Below are 20,931 nucleotides of genomic sequence, written 5' to 3'. Positions count from 1 at the left end.
CAGAAATAAACGATATTGCAACAAAAAAGACAGTAGAAAGGATCAATGAAACAAAGAGTTGGTTCTTCGAAAAAATTAACAAAATCAACAAACCCTTAGCCAGTCTCACCAAGAAAAGAAGAGAGAAATCTCAAATAAATAAAATTAGGAATGAGAGAGGAGAAATCACAACAGATACCAAAGAAATACAAGGGATCATAAGAGAATACTATGACAAACTATATGCCAACAAATTGAACAACCTAGAAGAAATGGACAAATTCCTAGACTCTTACAACCTCCCCAAACTGAACCAGGAAGAAATGGAGAATCTGAATAGGCCAATCACAAGTAAAGAAATAGAAACAGTAATCAAAAACCTCCCCAAAAATAAGAGTCCAGGACCAGACGGCTTCTCTGGAGAATTCTACCAAACATTCAAAGAAGATTTAATACCTATCCTTCTCAAACTATTCCAGAAAATTGAGGAAGATGGAGTACTCCCTAACACATTCTATGAAGCCAACATCACTCTGATCCCCAAACCTGACAAGGACAACACAAAGAAGGAGAACTACAGGCCGATATCACTGATGAACATAGATGCAAAAATCCTCAACAAAATTCTGGCAAACCGAATACAGCAATACATCAAAAAGATTATACACCATGATCAAGCGGGATTTATACCAGGGACACAGGGATGGTTCAACATCCGCAAGTCAATCAACATGATACACTACATTAACAAAATGAGAAACAAAAACCACATGATCATCTCAATAGATGCAGAGAAAGCATTCGACAAGATCCAACACCCATTTATGATAAAAACTCTCAATAAAATGGGTATAGAAGGAAAGTACCTCAACATAATAAAGGCCATATATGACAAACCCACAGCCAACATCATACTCAACAGACAAAAACTGAAAGCCATCCCTCTGAGGACAGGAACAAGACAAGGGTGCCCACTTTCACCACTCTTATTCAACGTAGTACTGGAGGTGTTGGCCAGAGCAATTCGGCAGGAAAAAGAAATAAAAGGAATCCAAATAGGCAATGAAGAAGTAAAACTCTCGCTGTTTGCAGATGACATGATCTTATATATAGAAAACCCCAAAGAATCCTTAGGAAAACTACTAGAAACAATCAACAGCTACAGCAAAGTTGCAGGGTATAAAATCAACATACATAAATCAGTAGCATTTCTATACACTAACAATGAACTAACAGAAAAAGAACTCAAGAACACAATACCATTCACAATCACAATGAAAAGAATAAAATACCTTGGGATAAATTTAACCAAGGAAGTGAAAGATTTATACAATGAAAACTACAAGACTTTCTTGAAAGAAATTGACGACAACATAAAGAGATGGAAAGACATTCCATGCACATGGATTGGAAGAATAAACATAGTTAAAATGTCCATACTACCTAAAGCAACCTACAGGTTCAATGCTATCCCAATCAGAATCCCAAGGACATTCTTTACAGAAATTGAACAAAGAATCCTAAAATTCATATGGGGCAACAAAAGACCGCGAATTGCTAAAGCAATCCTGAGTAAGAAAAACAAAGCCGGAGGCATCACAATGCCCGATTTCAAAACATACTACAAAGCTACAGTGATCAAAACAGCATGGTACTGGAACAAAAACAGGTGCACAGATAATGGAACAGAATTGAAAGCCAGAGATAAAACCACACATCTATGGACAGCTAATCTTTGACAAAGGAACTGAAGGCCTACAATGGAGAAAAGAAAGTCTCTTCAACAAATGGTGCTGGGAAAACTGGACAGCCACATGTAAAAGAATGAAAATTGACCATTCTTTTTCACCATTCACCAAAATAAACTCAAAATGGATCAAAGACCTAAAGAGTAGGCCTGAAACAATAAGTCTTCTAGAAGAGAATATAGACAGTACACTCTTAGACATCAGTTTCAAAAGAATCTTTTCAGACACTATAACTCCTCAGATGAGGGAAACAATAGAAAGAATAAACAAATGGGACTTCATCAGACTAAAGAGTTTCTTCAAGGCAAGGGAAAACAGGATTGAAACAAAAAAACAGCCCACTAATTGGGAAAAAATATTTACAAGCTACTTATCCAACAAAGGATTAATCTCCATAATATACAAAGAACTCACACAGTTTAACAACAAAAAAACAACCCGATCAAAAAATGGGCAGAGGACATGAACCAACATTTCTCCAAAGAAGATATAAGGATGGCCAATAGACACATGAAAAGATGTTCATCATCACTAATCATCAGGGAAATGCAAATCAAAACTACACTAAGATATCACCTTACACCTGTTAGATTGGCAAAAATATCCAAAACCAAGAGTGACAAATGTTGGAGAGGTTGTGGAGAAAAAGGAACCCTCATACACTGTTGGTGGGAATGCAAACTAGTGCAGCCACTACGGAAAACAGTATGGAGATTTCTCAAAAAGTTAAAAATAGAAATACCCATGACCCAGCCATCCCGCTACTGGGTATCTATCCTAAGAACCTGAAATCAGCAATCCCAAGAGTCCTATGCACCCCTATGATCATCGCAGCATTATTTACAATAGCCAAGACGTGGAACCAACCTAAAAGCCCAGAAACTGATGACTGGATAAAGAAGATATGGTATATATACACAATGGAATACTACGCAGCCATAAAAAAGGACCAAATTGTTCCATTCGCATCAACATGGATGGACCTTGAGGGTATTATGCTAAGCAAAATAAGCCAGACAGAGAAAGAGGAACTCTATATGACTCCACTTATAGGTGGAAGTTAACATATAGACAAGGAGAACTGATCGGTGGTTACCAGGGAAAAGGGGGGGAGGGGGAGGGCACAAAGGGTGAAGTGGTGTACCCACAACATGACTAACAATAATGTACAACTGAAATCTCACAAGGTTGTAATCTATCATGATCTTAAAAAAAAAAAAATAGGTAAATCAGAAAATAAATAAATAAAAAATAAAGATTAAAAGCCATTTTCCAGCCAGCCAAATGTCTTGCCAACTGCTTCTCTTGAGAGCCACCTACACCTTGGGGACAAAATGTAATTCACCAACTGAATCCCTGACACAAACAAGAAGGCTATGTTTTGTTTTGTTTTGTTTTTGCTGGGAAAGATTCTCCCTGAACTAACATCTGTTGCCAATCTTCCTCTTTGATTTTTTCTCCTAAAAATCCCAGTATACGATTGTATGTCCTAGTTGTAAGTCATTCTAGTTCTTCTATGTGAGCCACTGGCCCAGTATGGCTACTGACAGATGGGTGGTGTGGTTCCATGACTGGGAAGTGAACCCGGGCCGCCAAAGCACAGCATGCCGAACTTTAACCACTAGGCCATCAGCGCTGGCTCAAGCCTACATTTTTTTAAAAGTGAGAAGGCCTCCTCCACACTGAGAGGCTTCAGGCATAGAAGATCCTAGAGGATTTTCAAATTCCAAGTTAATATTCTTTTTGTAATAAAAAATCATGTAGTAATTCACTATGCCTACACATGATCATCTACTCACTTTTTTAATAGACTGCTCCTGGAGATTTTACACATAAATGATTAAAAAATTTCAAAGAGCTAGTTTTCACAGATGACGGAAGGAAGGAAGGAGGAGATGCATACCTGTATGTATCCATCTTTTATAACCTCCCTCATTCTCAAAAGGGTTTAACGTGACTCAGTGAATGTTTATAGGTCATATTATATTGCACCGGATCTACAGGTCAGAATTCTCATGATTGTAGGTTTCACGTATACCAACAATGAGGCAACTTTCCTAAATCAGTAGGGCTCAAATGACACCACGACCTTACCATGCAACCACACACAAAACACATTTCGGAAGAATTAAGGAGTTCTAAGTTTTTAAAAAAATCCAAATGTTAAATAAATGGAAGAAAATTAAAATGAACGTCCTATCTCTGGAGGAAATGTTTTACGTGGTAGGAGGAATAAAAAAGGAAAAGAGGGGGGCTGGCCCCATGGCCGAGTGGTTAACTTTGCGTGCTCTGCTGCATGTGGCCCGGTATTTCGTCAGTTCGAATCCTGGGCGTGGACATGACACTGCTCATCAAACCACGCTGAGGCGGCGTCCCACATGCCACAACTAGGACCCACAACTAAGAATATACAACTATGTACTGGGGGGGGCTTTGGGGAGAAAAAGGAAAAAAAGAAAATCTTTAAAAATAAAAAATAAAATAAAAGCACAAAGTTCTTTAAAAAAAAAAAAAATAGGAAAAGAGGGCTCAGCCCCGTGGCTGAGTGATTACGGTTCCATACACTCTGCTTTGGTGGCCTGGGTTTGTGGGTTTGGATCCCAGGCATGGACCTACTCCACTCACCAGCCACTCTGTGGAGGTGTCCCGCATACAAAAAAACAGAGGAAGATTGGCACAGATGTTAGCTCAGGGCAAATCTTCCTCAGAAAAAAAAAGGAAAGGATACACAGATTTCATTCATTCATTGAACACATTTTTTGAGGAGTGTACTAGGTGCTGGGCATTGATGAATAAGATAGTCTCTTCTTTCATGGAACTTACATTCCAGAAGGTGATGACAAACTCTCTAATTCTGACAACATAAATATTTTACATTTTAAACTTTATATATAAAACCACAAAAGTAAAAGGCAAAATCCCTGAAAAACTTCAGCAAATACAAGTGTTAACATCTCTTCACTACACAGTTTATACAAATCAACATAAAAGAATGTTACAACTCTACCCAACAGATAACTGGGTAAAGACTGTGACCAGAAATTATGCAGGAAGGACCACAAGCAACTGGTTAACAAATAATTAGAATGTGTATCGTCAGATCAGATTAAATTAAAGTAACGAGACACCATTCTTTTACTATCAAATTAACAAATATTTTAAAAAACAATGATAAACAAGATTTATACAGATTTTGTGAAGTGGACACTCTCTTGATTGCTGGTGGAGATGTAAATTAATGTAAGACTTTTTAAAAAGGTTTGGCAATATAGATCGAGAACCTGTATATAATCTCTATTCTAGTAAATCCCATTTGTGATAATCCACAAAAAATGACTCCCACATTTAGAAAAGACTCTATGCATTGAGTCTTATCATAGCATTAGTCTTTTGATCTGAATATTCAGTATCATTGTCCTTGCATAACAAAGTTGTGAATGTGAACAAAAGTTGTCATAACACAAAAGAATTCTCCCAATGAGCTGACCAGTTATAAAATGATATGCTATTCAAACATCTTTCCCTGCTTAAGACTGGCATTCACCATTGCAGACCAGTCAATGTCTTTGTGACTCAGTTTCTCTCCTTCAATATTAAATGATATTCAACAATACGTTGCAAATAAAATGCAAATCCATTTCAAAGTGAAAATGCAAATTTAACCAAAAAAGGGCAAGATTTCATGAAGTTGATAGAAGTGATGGAGAAGTGCCTAAATCACAGGAAAAGTCTTCGGTTGACCAATGAGGATCTGGCAAAGTTAGATTAGTTAAGAAGAAAGAAGAAAAGACAAACAAGGATTGTGACACTCTTTGCACTTCAGTAAAGAATGATTTAAAAAAGAAAGGAGATGCGCTTGGGAAAACTGATGAAGCTTCAAATGTTTTCTCTAAAATTTGTCCTCTGTGATTTCAGTAGAATGTCAAACATGAAGTGAAGGATGTCACTATACTATCACAAAATATTGTCAGAAAAAATAAACTAAAATCAACGCAATTTCCTTTTTTAATCTAAGAATTAGTACAGAGTTGCAATTGTAAGATATTTTCATAATTTTTAGTTTAATTTTTTTTAAAGTCCAAACCAAACTTTACTGACTGCTCTGAAATTCTGAGTCCATTTAAAGTGACTTCACCTTAGTAGGTCTTTTTTGTGGATCAAGTTATACTTGGATAATGAAGACTCTTGTATATGGAATAAGTGAAACCGAGAATAACCATCAAAAGGGGAATAGTTGAATAAATTATGATGCAATAACTTGGTTGTTTATCCAGTAAAAATAATGTTTAAAAGGATTTCAATAACATGAAAGTGAAACATATGCTAAGTGAAAAAAGGATATGAAATTGTAGTGCGCCAGGATCAAAACTATGTTTTTAAAACTGCAGAGAAAAAAAGGGAGAAAGTTAACATTATTGGTTGCATATGGTTGATGAGAAATTTTTAAAAGATAATTTTCTATATTTTCCAATTTTCTATAATCTTATTTTTAATTTTTACTCTAATTTAAAATTTTTAAAATATATTTTTACTTAAATTTTAAGACATTTTATTGCATTTATAGAGAAACATAGTTTAAAAATCAGGTGGAACCAAAAGCTTTATAATGAAAAACAGAAGACTTTGGTCTCACCCCTCTCCAATTTCATTCCCTAAGACAAGTGTTTTTAGGTTTTTGTTTTTAAGGGTGTGTGACATGCAGTACAGGATGGCGAGCACACTGTTTCACTGAAATAACACTACACTGATTTTAAGAGTATGGATAATATCCATAAAAACTTCTTTTACAAAACATCTTTTACACATATGTCTTGGGCACACACGTCTTTGAGTAGGCGCTGAAGAGCCTAAGACAACTATTTTTAACTCTTAGCTGTTCTTCTGGTAGTTATCTTTTTATTACTAAATAGTATGTTTATATTGTTATATCTTAATTTATATTTTAGAAATGATCTATTGATGGCTTCCTGGAATAAATGGAGATATGGCTCGCTTGGTTTATCCACCATTCCTCTCTCCTCATCTGCTCAGAGTACCATTTTAAATCACTAACCAATGTCTACAAAATAAATATTATTCCCTGCAGAGGCAAATTTCTTGTCTTGCACAGTCAGTCTTTTGTTTTATGTGGAGTTAATTAGTGCCTTGTTTTTTCACTTGCACATTTTGCTATGCATATTTTCTTCATTTTTCCCATCATACCAGCTGTTCAGAGTCCCTTTTTCCTTAGAAACGTTCCTTCTGGAGTTCTTCCGTCTCTTTCTCAATGTGGACTGGTTTCTTTCTCAGCCACTGCACAGTGAGTCACCTGGGACATCTTCTAACTACTCTCGCAGATTAGATCCACTTTCTCCCAGGTCCCATGCTCTCCTCTTTCTAGGTTTACTTCCTTGTTATGCTGTATTTTATCACCAGTAGCATCCTTAAAAAGGGTATTCGGGAGGTAATTTTCATGAGTTTTGCATGTTTGAAAATGCCTTTATTTTGTCTTCACAATTGAGTGATAGTTTGGCCGAACAGAGAATTCTAACTTGAAACTTTTCCCTTTTTCCTCTCTCTGTGGATACTAATTGGATTTAAAGGAAAAAAATCTTGCCCTTCTATTCCCTGCATTCTGTTTTCAACCAGGTTTCCATCCTTCTGCCTGTCTATCTCCATCTCTCATTCATGTTAGAGGCGTTTCTCACTTGCCTGGTGGAAGCTCAGGTCTGCGGCTGAGATACGTGGACTGAACTGAATGGCGAGCCAGTCTTTTTCCTGGGGTTCCCTAAATTGTCAGGATGTGGTTCTCTTTTCTCTGGGCTCACTGAATTTTTCCCAGGATAAATTCCACTAATCTTTTGCCTGAGGGGCGGATGTCCAAAGGCCAGTGTTCCACCTTAGGAGAGGAAAGGTGGCCTCTAGACCTAAATTTCTCTGTATGCACAGTTTCCGTTAATTCCCTGGTATCGAACCCTATGCCTCGCCTTCCCTTCCCTCCAAGTCCTGAGCCTCCCTGTGACTCTAAGAGACAAACAGGCTCCCATCCCCTCGGCATCCCCCCTGCCTGCTTTTTAGCCCTTGGCTTTCTCTTCTTTCTATGGTCCAAAAATTGGTGAAGTCTCTTGTCTGCCGATGTTTCTCTTTTTTTCTCTTTATCCATGTGGATTTATTTATTCTTCTACTACCATTTTATTGGGATTCAAGAGGGAGAGGAGATTGATCTATGTGGCCAGTTACCACATTGCACAGAAATCATGTATTACTTTTAGAATAGAAAATACAAACTTTAAATTCAAATAGCTATTAGGATCATAATTACATAAAGCAAGGATATTCAAATTGCAAATTATCAGTTTATCCCACATATACAGGAACTCCATCTATTTAACATTCATTCTTGTAGATTTTCTCTGAAACTATGCTACTTCACATTTATGGCAAAATTGGATCCTTTCATAAGAATCAACGGACTTATCTATTTTATAAGAAAACGTCTGTGAAAATTCCCAACATAGGAACTCTTTGTAAACTTTATTTTTTCTTATTTTGCAAATTTTTTTTGGAATTATCTGGAGGCCAATGTCTAAAAATAAAACACATTGATTTCTGCATAGAATGAACAGTTAGTGATGACATAAATATCTAAATATTGGGACTCCTTCTCACATTTTTCCCTCTTTTCAGTTCCTTTCCTTGATCCCAGGTACCTAATTCTTGTTGTCTCACCTATATTCCTAGGAGGATGCTGGGGGAGGAAAGAGAACCTAATAAGTCACTAATACCTTAGTATGAATTGGATCAATATATTTCTCCTTCTAGGAGCTTTTGCATTTAAAAGGGGATAAGTTACAAGGAGAAAGTCCCCCCAAAGATTTTTCGACAGTTAAATCAAGAGTGACACATGTCTCATGTCTCATCTCTTACGCTCTCATCTCAAAATCCCACCTCTGGACCCTCCGGCATTGCTGCAGTGAGCAGGGGAGTATAAATACAAAATTCCCTTCTGGGGCCCTCCAATAAGGAAGGCCTCATGGAAAAGCCCTTGGATCCCAAAGCTGAGAGGACAACTAGTACTTGGGTTTCTTTGGTTAGCACATGGGCTCTCAAGGGACAGGGATGGGTGTCCCTTTCCTCATTCAAGCCTTTTCTTCACTCTGCCCTTAGCTCCTTCCTCCACCTGGTCAGCATTTGCTCAGAAGCTTACAAGTGAATGTTACCAGAAAGTTTTAGAGGTGGCTGCTGGAAGGAAGAAGTTACATGTGCTTCCATCAACAGATAATATGAAACTTGAGCCGTCAGTGTCTAATTTTGGGTGCCATATTTAAAGCTGTGTGTGCTAAGCCATTTCGTTCCACACTAGTCAGACACATGCACTGTGAATCAGGGACTCTCGTTTAACATGTGTAGGTTTGTGTGTGCTTCTATGTGTACACGTTGGTTGGGTTATTGAGCTTAGAGCATCCCCACCCTTCAAGAGGGCAGGGAGAGCACTGAGAGAATGTCTCATTTGTCTTCGAATGCTCAACAATGCCTACCTGGCAGAGAGCTTCACACACATAACCACTGAAAGAAGATTTTCAGACTAGATGAAAGAACTTCTACTGAAGTCAGCCAGACTCCGTGGAGCCCAACTTTTTACAAAGAGGCTTTGCTGAGAAAAGATTGGAAGTTCTAACGTCCTAAAGGTATCCCAGGGAAAAGATCGGCCAATTAAGAAAAGCCAGAGTAGCAAGGCTCCCAGTGGGAACCTAAGCTGCGTCCATCCACTGTAAGGGACTTAGATGATCAGGGCCCAATAGGCAGGCTGGCAGCCCTCCTACGAGAGAGAAGCCTCCTGCATATGAACCTCCCACTGCAAAGGGGGTTAGGCAGGCCAACCTGGCCCCATGAGCAAGCCTCAGGCATCAGTGGGGAATTGTGACTCCAGAGACAGCACAAAGTCTGCCGCTTGGATTTGACCCCAGATCACCTCTAAAGGTCCAAAGACATTAAGTCACCTGATTGTGCTCACTCACTAGGCAGCACAGCTTAAAGCCCAGGTTTTGAGGTCACCATAGACTGGGTCTAAGTCCTGGCTGTACCTCTTAATAACTGTGTGACCTCAGGGAATTAACTTCCATTTCCCGACCTGTCAAATAGAGATGATAACTACTACCCGGCCAAGTTGCTGTGAGCATTAAATGAGAGGCTATGTCAGTCACGGAGCACTGTGCCTGGCACCAGAAAACACTCGCTGAATGATGGTCATCACCAAAGCCGACCCTGATAAAGCAGTTGATTCATAAAGTTTCTTCCAGCTGTAAGAGTCCTAACAGGCCCGTGACTATGACGTTAATTTCTAGAACAACTAGATTGAATGATAAAATCAATCAAATGAGTTTTTCAGATAAAGGCTGAATGGCATATTAGAGTGGTCTAAGGATTGAATGTGTTTATCTCAAGAAGATTTGAGATCATGTTCCCCTAGCAAGCATCGTTTCTTCACCAAACTCACACTGTGCGCCACCGTCTCCCACTGCTGGTATCAAAGGAGTTTGCTCTCTGCAGTTTATAAGCTTGTGGATCTAAACCAAACCCACAAGCCTGCTCTGGGAATGCGTGTTTAGAACAGACATGAATCACAGCCCTGGGCTATTTCTTTGACTCGGAACATTTTCCATGAAAGTATTCTTTTCACTTTGTTGAAGGACAGGATGTTCCAAATCGGTGAGACAGTTTTATTTTTAAAATGGAATGGATGAGGTGACATCGATGGAAATGGCAGAATAGGATCTCCAAAAACCTTCTCCTCCATAAAAGCAATGAGAACAAAGGCAAAAATGGTCAGAAGCAACTGCCTTGTGCTATTTCCCATATCAGGCTGCTTATCCTGCAAGATGCCTAACCTGAATTAAAGCAAATGATTTTTAATTGAATCTGTCTTTACTAACAGTAAACAAATCATTTGTAACTCACGGGATTCATTTAAAGCATATATTTCAAAGGAAATACAATATCACCCAGTGGAGGGGAAAAAAAAAACCTGATGTCTTGACTACTTGCTGCCAAAGCCAACTGCATGCATGCATTTATCTCTGTTCCTCTCCATCAAGTAAATAGGGCATAACCATCTCCTCCCCTTCACAATACACACCTGTACACACAAACACGCACATAAAGAGCCAAGAGAAGCGACAACAGCCAATAGAGATAAGATAATACTGGCAACTGGCTTATACCCCAGGCGGGACGCCGAAGAGTCATTTTGAAGCAACTGATGTGTCCAAGAGATCAAGTCTACAGATGCAGACATTTATGGGCTACTGAAAGGAAAAGCCAGGTCCTCACTCCATCAGTCTATTGTGAAATCGACCTGGAAATAATCCTCAGCTATATTAATTTCCTGTGGCTGCTGTAACAAATTACCATAAATTTGGTGGCTTAAAACAACAGAATTTTATTCTCTCATAGGTTTAGAGGTCAGAAGTCCAAAATCAGTGTCACTGGGCCAAAATCAAGATGTCGGCAGGGCCATGCTCCCTCTGGAGGCCCCAGGGCAGGATCCATGGCCTGCCTCTTCCAGCTTCTGGTGGTGGCTGTCTTCCTTGGCTTGTGGCCACATCACTCCAGGGTCTGTGGCCACACTGCCTTCTCCCTCCTCAAATCCCCCGCTGCCTGGGTAACCCAGGATAATTTCTCCCTCTCAAAGTCCGTAATGTAATCACATCTGCACACTTTCTGCCATAGAAGGTAATGTTGATAGGTTCCGGGGTTAGGATGTGGACACATCTTTGGGGGACATTATTTAGCCCACCACACCACCCACAAACAGAAAGTTTTCAATCAGACTTTTAGTTTCTCACATTTAAGTGTTAGTGAGATCAAAATTTTTTCACCTTTATTGGATATCTGAATTTCTTGTTTTATGAATTGTCCACTCATGGCCTTTATCTGTTTTACTTTTCTATTGATGTTTTTTCTACATTAAGAGAATTTTGTTTATTTATTTATTTATTTATTTATTTTGAGGAAGGGTGGCTCTGAGCTAACACTGCTGCCAATCCTCCTCTTTTTGCTGAGGAAGACTCGCCCTGAACTAACCCCGTGCCCATCGTCCTCTATTTCACGTGTGGGACGCCTGCCACAGCATGGTGCGCCAAGCTGTGCGTAGGTCCACACCAGGGATCTGAACCCCGGGCTGCCGAAGTAGAACGTATGAACTTAACCTCTGTGTCACCAGGCTGGCTCCAAGAGAATTTTAGATAAGACCATTAACCCGTCACATATGTTGAAAATAGTTTTCCTAATTGGCGTTTGCTTATTAACTTTGTTTATAGTTCTCTGATATACAAAAAAATTAAAACCTTATGTAATAAAATTGAATACTTCTTCTCCTTTGCAATTCATCCATTGCTAGTATCTCAGAAAATCTGCCTTATCCTAAAATTAGGTGCATGCTAATATATTTTCTCCTCGTTTTATGGTTTTAAAATTATTTAATTCTTTAATCAATAAGAAATTTATTTGAATATGTGGTATGAAGAATATAACTTAATTTTTCCAAGGTATTTAATCAATTTTCTAGCACAACATATCTCTTCCTGGCGCCAGCCCCGTGCCTAAGTGGTTAAGTTCATGCACTCCGCTTTGGTGGCCCAGGGTTTCGCCAGTTCGGATCCTGGGCACGGACATGGCACTGCTCATCAGGCCATGCTGAGGCAGCATCCCACATGCCACAACTAACGGGACCCACAACTATGAACCAGGGGGCTTTGGGGAGAAAAAGGAAAAATAAAAAAATAAAATCTTAAAAAAAAATCTCTTCCTTTCCCTACTGATCTGTCATACTATCTTTATCAAATATAAAAATCTCTTATGTTCTGCGTCTGTTTCTGAGCTCTGTTCAATTATCTCAATTTCTCTTTCAGATGTTCACTGTATGTCTTTTTTCCAACTGAGTTTCTAGTTACAAATAAACAACTATAATCTATCTAACCACTCCAAAATAATTTCATATTTTCTCATTCTTTCAAAATGTTTATATAAATAACAATTTGTCTTTTGGCATTCTAATGATCAGTTGTCCAAAAGAGTTCATTTTTATCATAACACATATACATGTATCTGGAAATTTTTAGAAACAGGAAAGTATTTTCACATTTGTGAAAGGAAAGAAACTAGAGACACTTTCCCTTTTCTGTTGTTAATACAACGATCTATGGACTCTCTCTGATGATTTAACTAATTAGTTAATTCAACAAATACTATGAGTCAGCCATTTTTCTAGGCACTAGGTATACAGGACAAAAACTCCAGCCTTCAGAAAGCTTACGTTCTAGTGGGGCAGACAGATACAAACAAGAAAGGTAAAAACTTAAATAATGTATCAGACAGTGATGAACGCTATGGAGAAAATTAAACCAAGGATGGGGGGGCCAGGAAATTCTCAACAGGTGACTAGAAATGACCTCACTAAGAAGGTGATAAGAGTCAAGACCTAAAGAAAGTAAAGGAGGGGGCTGGCCCTGTGGCCAAACGGTTCAGTTAGTGTGCTCCGCTTCAGCGGCCCAGGGTTTTGCCGGTTCGGATCCCCCTCGGACATGGCACTGCTCGTCAAGCTATGCTGAAGGTGGCATCCCACATGCCACAACTAGAACGACCCACAACTAAAAAAAATACACAACTATGTACTGGAGGGCTTTGGGAGAAAAAGGAAAAGTAAAAAAAAAATCTTAAAAAAAAAAGTAAACGAACCTTTATTTTTCTTCTATAACTTGACACAAATGGATTATTTACATTGAAATCCCTAGTATATCTTCAGATTTATTTTATTTATTTATTTTTTTTGAGGAAGATTAGCCCTGAGCTAACTACTGCCAATCCTCCTCTTTTTGCTGAGGAAGACTGGCCCTGAGCTAACATCCATGCCCATCTTCCTCTACTTTACACGTGGGACACCTACCACAGCGTGTCTTTTTTTTTTTTTTTTTGGCCAAGCGGTGCCATGTCCACACCCAGGATCGGAACTGGTGAACCCTGGAGAAGCAGAACGCCCAAACTCAACCGCTGCGGCACCAGGCTGGCCCCTTCAGATTTATTGATTTAGTTTATCCTAAGTCAGTTACACCAATCATTCATTACTTATCTACTACAATGAGCAAAATGTTAATCTTGATATATCAAAAGGAATCATTGCATATTTTAAACATCAAATACATCCTGAGTTAATTGTCTACAATATACTTACAGGAGTGAAGCAGCCTGTTGGAAATCTCTGAACTGAAGAACGAAATACAAAGCTCCTATATTTAAAAAAAAAAGATATGATTTGCTAAATCCATTTTTTAATGTGAGGATCTTTATTAATCTATTCCCTATCTCTCACTAAATATTTTAAAATGCTAATTTGGATATGATGGGCATAAAGTAGGTTTAAAAGCCATTAGTATTGGTTGTTAAGTGTGTAAATAGAAAGGCATGAGTGCAATTATTAAAAGCAACTTAATAAGTAGATAATTACCTGGAAGCATACTTGGGAACTGGAGCAGGAAGTAGCTCGTATTGCCCTGGTGAAAGCTCAAGTGACTACACAGAATGGACAAGAACACCGATCATAGATTAATACAGGTCTTAAATACACTTTATTTTATTATCTGTCACTCATAATCCTTTATTTTATGACCATATGATACTATATAATTTATTCTCTATTTTAATAGGGAAAAGGTACATTTTCAGAGGTGGAGCTTCAAAGTGTTCAACAGATATTCACTTTTCCTGGTGAATTTTATGACAGTAGGCCTGAGATTATATGTAGAAAAATGCTATACAACTGATCATATTTTAAGTAGACTAGATTCAACAAGTCAATTTAACCACCATTTAGTGAGCTTGCTCTGTGGGTAAAGAACTCTGCTAGGTGTGGTAGAAAATACAACAGTAAGAGAGATATGGTCACTAACCAGCAGGGGTGAGAAGGCACATACATAAACAATTCTAATATAAAACACTATATCAATGCTCAAGAACAGATTTGGGGGTTAGGGAGGTTTGGAGGGTAGGAAGAGATTAAATCCAACTGGGTGACCCACAACTAACATTGCATACTCAGTGGTGAAAAGCTAAAAGCTTTTCCTCTAAGATCAGGAACTGGACAGGTGTGCTCACTCTCCCCATTCCTATTCAACATAGTACTGGAAGTCTCAGCCAGGGTAATTAGGCAGGAAAAAGAAATAAAAGACACCCAAATTGGAAAGGAAGAAGTAAAACTGCCCTGTTTGCAGACAACATGATCTCATATATAAAATACCCCAAAGACTCCACCAAAAAACTGTTAGAATAAACAAATTCAGTAAAGTTGCAGGATACAAAAAAAAAAAAAACACAAAAAAGTCAGTTGTGTTTCTATACACTAACAAAGAACTATCTAAAAAAAGAAAGTAAGAAAACAATCTCATTTACAATAGCATCAAAAACAACAAAATACCTAGGAATAAATTTAATTAAAGAGGTGAAAGATTTGTACACTGAAAACGACAAGACGTTGAGGAAAGAAACTGAAGAAGACACAAATAAATGGAAAGATATTCCATGTTCATGGATTGGAAGAATTAATATTGTTAAAATATCCATACGATCCAAAGCAATCTACAGATTCACTGCAATCCCTATCAAAATTCCAATAGCATTTTTCACAGACACAGAAAAAACAATTCTAAAATTGATATGGAACCACAAAAGACCCCAAACAGTCAAAGAAATCTTCAGAAAGAAGAACAAAGCTGGAGGCATCACACTTCCTGATTTCAAACTATATTACAAAGCTATAGTAATCAAAACAGAATGGTACTAGCATAAAAAGAGACACATAGACCAATGGAATAGAACAGAGAGCCCAGAAATAAACCCATGCATATAAAGTCAACTAATCTTTGACAAGGGCACCAAGACTACACAACAGGGAAAGGATATAGTCTCTTTAATAAATAATATTGGGGAAACTGGATATCCACATGCAAAAGAATGAAACTAGATCCCTGTCCTATACCACTCACAAAAATTCACTCGAAATGGGCTGAATACTTAAATGTAAGACCCGAAATGATAAAACTCCTAGAAGAAAACATAGGGGAAAAGCTCCTTAACATTGGTCTTGGCAATGAGTTTTTTGGATATGACACCATAAGCATAGGGAATAAAAGAAAAAATAAACAAGTGGGACTACATCAAACTGAAAAAGCTTCTGCACAGCAAAGGAAACCGTCAACAAAATGAAAAGGAAACCTAAGGCAAGGGAGAAAGTCTTTGCAAACCGTGTAACTGATAAAGTGTTAGTATCCAAAATATATAAGGAACTCATACAACTTAACAGTAAAATAATAATAATAATCCAATTTAAAAATGGGCAAAAGACCTGAACATTTTTCCAAAGAAGACATATAAATGGCCAACAGGTACATGAAAAGGTGCTCAACATCACTAATCATGAGGGAAATGCACATGAAAACTACAATGAAATATTACCTCACACCTGTTACAATGGCTGTTATCAAAAAGACAAGAGATAACAAGTGTTGGTGAGGATGTGGAGAAAAGGGAGCACTTGTGCACTGTTGGTGGGAATGTAAATAATTAAATAAAAAATAAATCCAACTGGGCGATGTAAAGATGGTAAAGACAGTGAGATCTGAGTAGGGTTTTAAGGAAGGCGAGACCTCTTTGAGGGGAGAGGGAGGGTATTCTAAGAGACTATCTCTCTGCCCATTGTCAAACTTGTTGCAAACTACCTGGGTGGCTCCATTGTCCCTGGGTCTGTGGTTATTAGCCCAGAGGTACACGAAGTAAGGCAGGGTCAGGAACTGGAAAGCATAGAGAGTGGGATGTGTGAAGGAAGGGAGGGAGAGAAGGAAGGAGAATGAGAAGCCAGAGGAAGACTGTCCGGAGTTCCAGAACTTCCGAGGTTGAAGGAGCTGGCAGGGAAGAGTTACATTACAAAATCCTGGGAAGAAGCCTTCCCAAAGGGAACAATTACCCCCCACCCACTATTATTTTAAAATCAGATTTAAAAATACAATACTGCCTTTGTTGAAAATGAGGCATCCGTACCCTGGCATTATCTGCCACATGGGAGTTCAGCTATGATATTTCACCCGGCAGTAGTCTCACATATTAACACACAATTTTGATCACAGAGGGAGCTTTTTGTGGATATAGTGATAACAACAATAAATACAAATTTTATGATGAAATACACATATTGCCTCGATGCACTTGTGCCTTGTTAATTGCTCACTTGACATAATAAAGACTAAGGAAACACAGATATTTTTTATCATACCGTGGAAGTACAGAAATGTATTTTAAGCAGGGAGCTTTTTGGGGGGCTGCCACATTCTGTTTCTTGACTTTGATGATGGTTACATGGGTGTTTGCTTTCTATTACTTTAAATTGTGCACACATGTTTTATGTTCCTTGCTCTCACTCTTGCTCTCTCTCTTCCTCTCTCTCTCATGCACATATATGCACATACACAGGAGGAGAAGGAGAAAGACACCTGAAAAGTGAAAAAAAAATCCTTAAAGCAGCTGTTTATTTATCTATACTCGGCAATCACATACGGTTTTTGTAATGAAATACTGACGGAAAAACTCTTAGACAGCATTAGTCTAGGAAAGAAGATTGGTTGCCTGTGGCTTCTATATTTGTCCTACTTGAAGTCGCCTTTTGAGAGTTTAGCCTCAAAAAGTATCTGCTAAATGAGCCAAATTTGAGGGTCACTTTTTTCATTTAAATGCACAATGAATTGTTCTCTCTTGTCTACGTTTTGCTCTTTATTATCCCAACATTGAAGTCTTGAGTTCCCTGCAGTGTTACTTGCCAGCCCTTTTCGGGCACAAGGTTTCTCTCTGCTGATACCTCACTCACTGGAAAACCATCCTGCTGAAAACTCCTTCAGCCGTTATTTTACCGTGGAGCACTTTGCAAGTTAACGTCTCTTCAGAGGTCATCATCACAGCTATAAACACAGCTAACAAAGATCAATGAACCAGCCAGGTTTTCTCAACTTCAGTCTCCCAATCAGCTGTTCAAGGCTGTCTTTTGAACACAATAAAATGGATTCTTTGCTTCATTCTCTTTGATTCATTCATTCATTCTCTAAGTTTATAGGGGTGACTTTCAAGCCCCGCTACCTCCTTTTGACATAAAACAGATACTGAGGAGTGGGAGAGGCAGAATCATCAAATTTGTTTCATTTTATATGAGCTTGCAAGGCAATGCTAACACTAACCTGGATAGAAGTTTGAGGCAATTTTAAATGTTATTTAATTGTGATTTTCATTGAAATGTTCCCTTTTAGGAAGTGAAGATGGTTCCCCATCAACACATACAGATTTACCTTATTGTTTTTAATGGTTGCACACTTCGTCATTGTATGGATGCACCACTATATAATTAGTCTTCTAGTTAAATAAAATTACAAACAATGCTGCAGTATTACGTATAAATATCTCACTGTACTTTTTTTTTTTGACGAAGATTAGCCCTGAGCTAACTACTGCCAATCCTCCTCTTTTTTTTTGCTGAGGAAGACTGGCCCTGAGCTAACATCCGTGCCCATCTTCCTCTGTTTTATGCGTGGGACGCCCAACACAGCACAGCTTTTGCCAAGTGGTGCCATGTCCATACCCAGGATCCGAACTGGCGAACCCCGGGCCACTGAGAAGCAGAATGTGTGAACTTAACCGCTGTGCCACTGGGCCAGCCCCTCACTGTACTTTTGTAAGACCATTTGTAAATTCCTGACAGTGGAGTTATACTACATGCATTCAAAATATTGCTACGAATTGCCAAACTGTAACAATTTGTGTTCATACAGTGTATGAGAATATCTGTTTCTGTATCCCCTTTGCTAGTAATGGGTATTATCAAACTTAAATTGTTGATCATCTGACAGGTGAGAAATTGTATCCAGCTGCTTTTGTTCCTTTGTAATTATTACATTATTAGTTGAAGTCAAACACCGCTTTACGATTTTTAGTAACTGGTATATTTCTTTGTAAACTTCTAGTTCATATCCTTTGCTCATTTTAAAATCAGAATGTCTATTTCAATTGGATTATAAGAGAACATGACCCATTTTTACCCTTTGATGCAAGAGTGTTGAAGCCACACAGTTGGTGGTTGGCGTTTTCTTGAAACTCTCTTGCATCTTCACAATGGTAGCTTTCTTCTCTCCTTAGGGTTGACTGACCTTGTCACTACTGCCCCTCTGGCTACAGACTGGGGCAGAGCCACCACCTTCACCTTGTCCCGTTCATTGTAGGGAGACTCTGGCACCAACTTAGCTGACTTCAGGTTGTTCTGAAGTTCCCCTAGCATGTTGATTTCAAGCTTATACTTTGAACTTTCCCATTTAAGTCATTTGGTCCATATTTCCAGTTGGAAACATTAACAGCGCATTTAAAACGGCAGTGGACTTATACTCTGCAAGGTGGAGCTGCATTACAGAATCACTTTTCTGTAGGGCATTTTGGCAATGCATCTCAAAAGATTTAGATGTCTACATACCCTTTCCCCAACAATTCCGATCTATGATTAAGAGCAGGAAATGGTCAAATAAATTAGGACGTGTCTGTACAGTAGAATACGATGCGGCTATTTAAAATGATGTAGAGAATACATGATGGCGTGGAAAAGATTCATAATATATTTCTAAGGAAAAAAAAGTTCTGGTTTCTGCCAATGTCAGGCTATGTTATTTGGATGAAGAACCTTTCCACTGCAGATGATAACTAACAGAAATGAAGGATAAAATATTAAAAGCAAATAAGGGTTTTTAAAAAGATATGAAGTTGCTTATAAGATAATAAGAAATTATAAGACCCCCCCAAACCAAGAGATAGCAAGAAACCTGAGAGGCAAGTAGCCCAGTTTTTCCCAGAGGATATTTGCTGGTCCAGACTAAACTCAGCAAAAGAACAGAGCTGGATATGAGGGAACTTCAGAGCCCTAGAAGGATCCGGAGGTCAAAGCCTGGGCCCATCAATCATGGTGGTCTAATGGGAGTCCTATGCACAGGAATTGGAGACCCTAACAGGGCACTTCCTGAAAGTAAACCCTCCCACCTCGCCCCAATGCTAAGGGGACGCAGAAAGAGTTGTCCTGGTGCTAAGTAGAACTGGGAGAGGGGGAAGAAACCAATGCTTGAGAGAGGGTAACCATGGGCTGGTCCCTTTCAGGGATTCCAGTCCAAATGTCCGTCACTCTAGTGATCTAAGAATACATAAGTAGTGCATTTCAAGTGGCACCAGGCTGGCTGGTCCCCTAAGTATTAGCAGAATCAAAAGCAAACCATCTATGAAAGAAAACACTTTCATCTTGGGCCTTGGGGAATTCATGAAGATAAATTTTCAGGAGCAATGAGCAACAAACAGTCAAAGATACTCATACATACAAGGAAACAAATTGAGTAAAGCCCAGTCAGATTTCAGATATTGGAGCAATTATGAATTCATTCACATATTCAACAAATATTAACCCGTCAGACACTGTTCTAGAGGCCAAGATGGAACAGTGAACAAAACAGATAAATATTCGTGTCCTCATAAACCTTCATTCTCATAGGAGAAGACAGACAACAAAAAATAAATGCAAAGTGCGGGTAAATTCTACAGTATATTGATTGCTACAGGTGCTAAGGAAAGAGAAACAGGAGCAGGTAGGGAAGGTCAGGAGTGTCAGGTGGTCAACATAAATGGGGCTTATGGAGAAGGTGACACTTGAACAAAGACTTGAAGAAGGAGAGGGAGTGAGTCATGCTGATATCTGGAATAAGAACATTCCAGAAGAAGAAAGATCCAGCGCAAAGACCTTGAGGTGGGAGTGGCAAGTTCAAGAAGCAGCGAGGAGGCCAGTGGGGCAGGAAAAGAATGAGAAGTGGTAAGAGATGAGGTCACAAATGAAGCCAGTTCACAATAAGCCTGTTGACCCTGAGAACAACCACTCTGAGACCACACCCACTATCACAAAGCCTTAACCCAGTGTTCCTCAATCAGGAGTGGGATTTTTGCTGTTGTTGTTGGGGGTTTCTTGCCCCCCGGAGGACATTTGGCAATGTCTGGAGACAGTTTTGGTTGTTATAACTGGGTGCAGGGATTGCTAATGGCCTCTAATTAGCTAATGGCATCTAATAATTATCCAGGAATGCTGCTAAACAACCTACAAAGCACAAAACAGCCCCCC

General features: G+C 38.8%; 1 protein-coding gene across 2 annotated transcripts in view; it reads right to left on the bottom strand.

Moving 5' to 3' along the window:
* STPG4 (sperm-tail PG-rich repeat containing 4) overlaps nt 1-20,931 on the bottom strand; it is a 46,472-nt gene that overhangs the window by 17,790 nt on the left and 7,751 nt on the right. Inside the window, exons 4-6 of one of the 2 annotated variants that reach the window (XM_046663197.1) lie at nt 14,209-14,273; nt 13,936-13,990; nt 11,277-11,426 (exon numbers count right to left, since the gene is read on the bottom strand). In XM_046663197.1, the coding sequence (XP_046519153.1) occupies nt 11,310-11,426; nt 13,936-13,990; nt 14,209-14,273 (237 nt within the window). In that variant the 3' untranslated portion in view covers nt 11,277-11,309. Of the gene's footprint in view, nt 1-11,276; nt 11,427-13,935; nt 13,991-14,208; nt 14,274-20,931 lie in introns of those variants that run through there. The other variant, XM_046663196.1, reaches the window with a different exon arrangement.

Source organism: Equus quagga, chromosome 5 (assembly GCF_021613505.1).
Source record: "Equus quagga isolate Etosha38 chromosome 5, UCLA_HA_Equagga_1.0, whole genome shotgun sequence".
In the NCBI taxonomy this organism is placed as follows: domain Eukaryota; kingdom Metazoa; phylum Chordata; class Mammalia; order Perissodactyla; family Equidae; genus Equus; species Equus quagga.
This window is presented reverse-complemented; position numbering and strand designations above follow the sequence as displayed.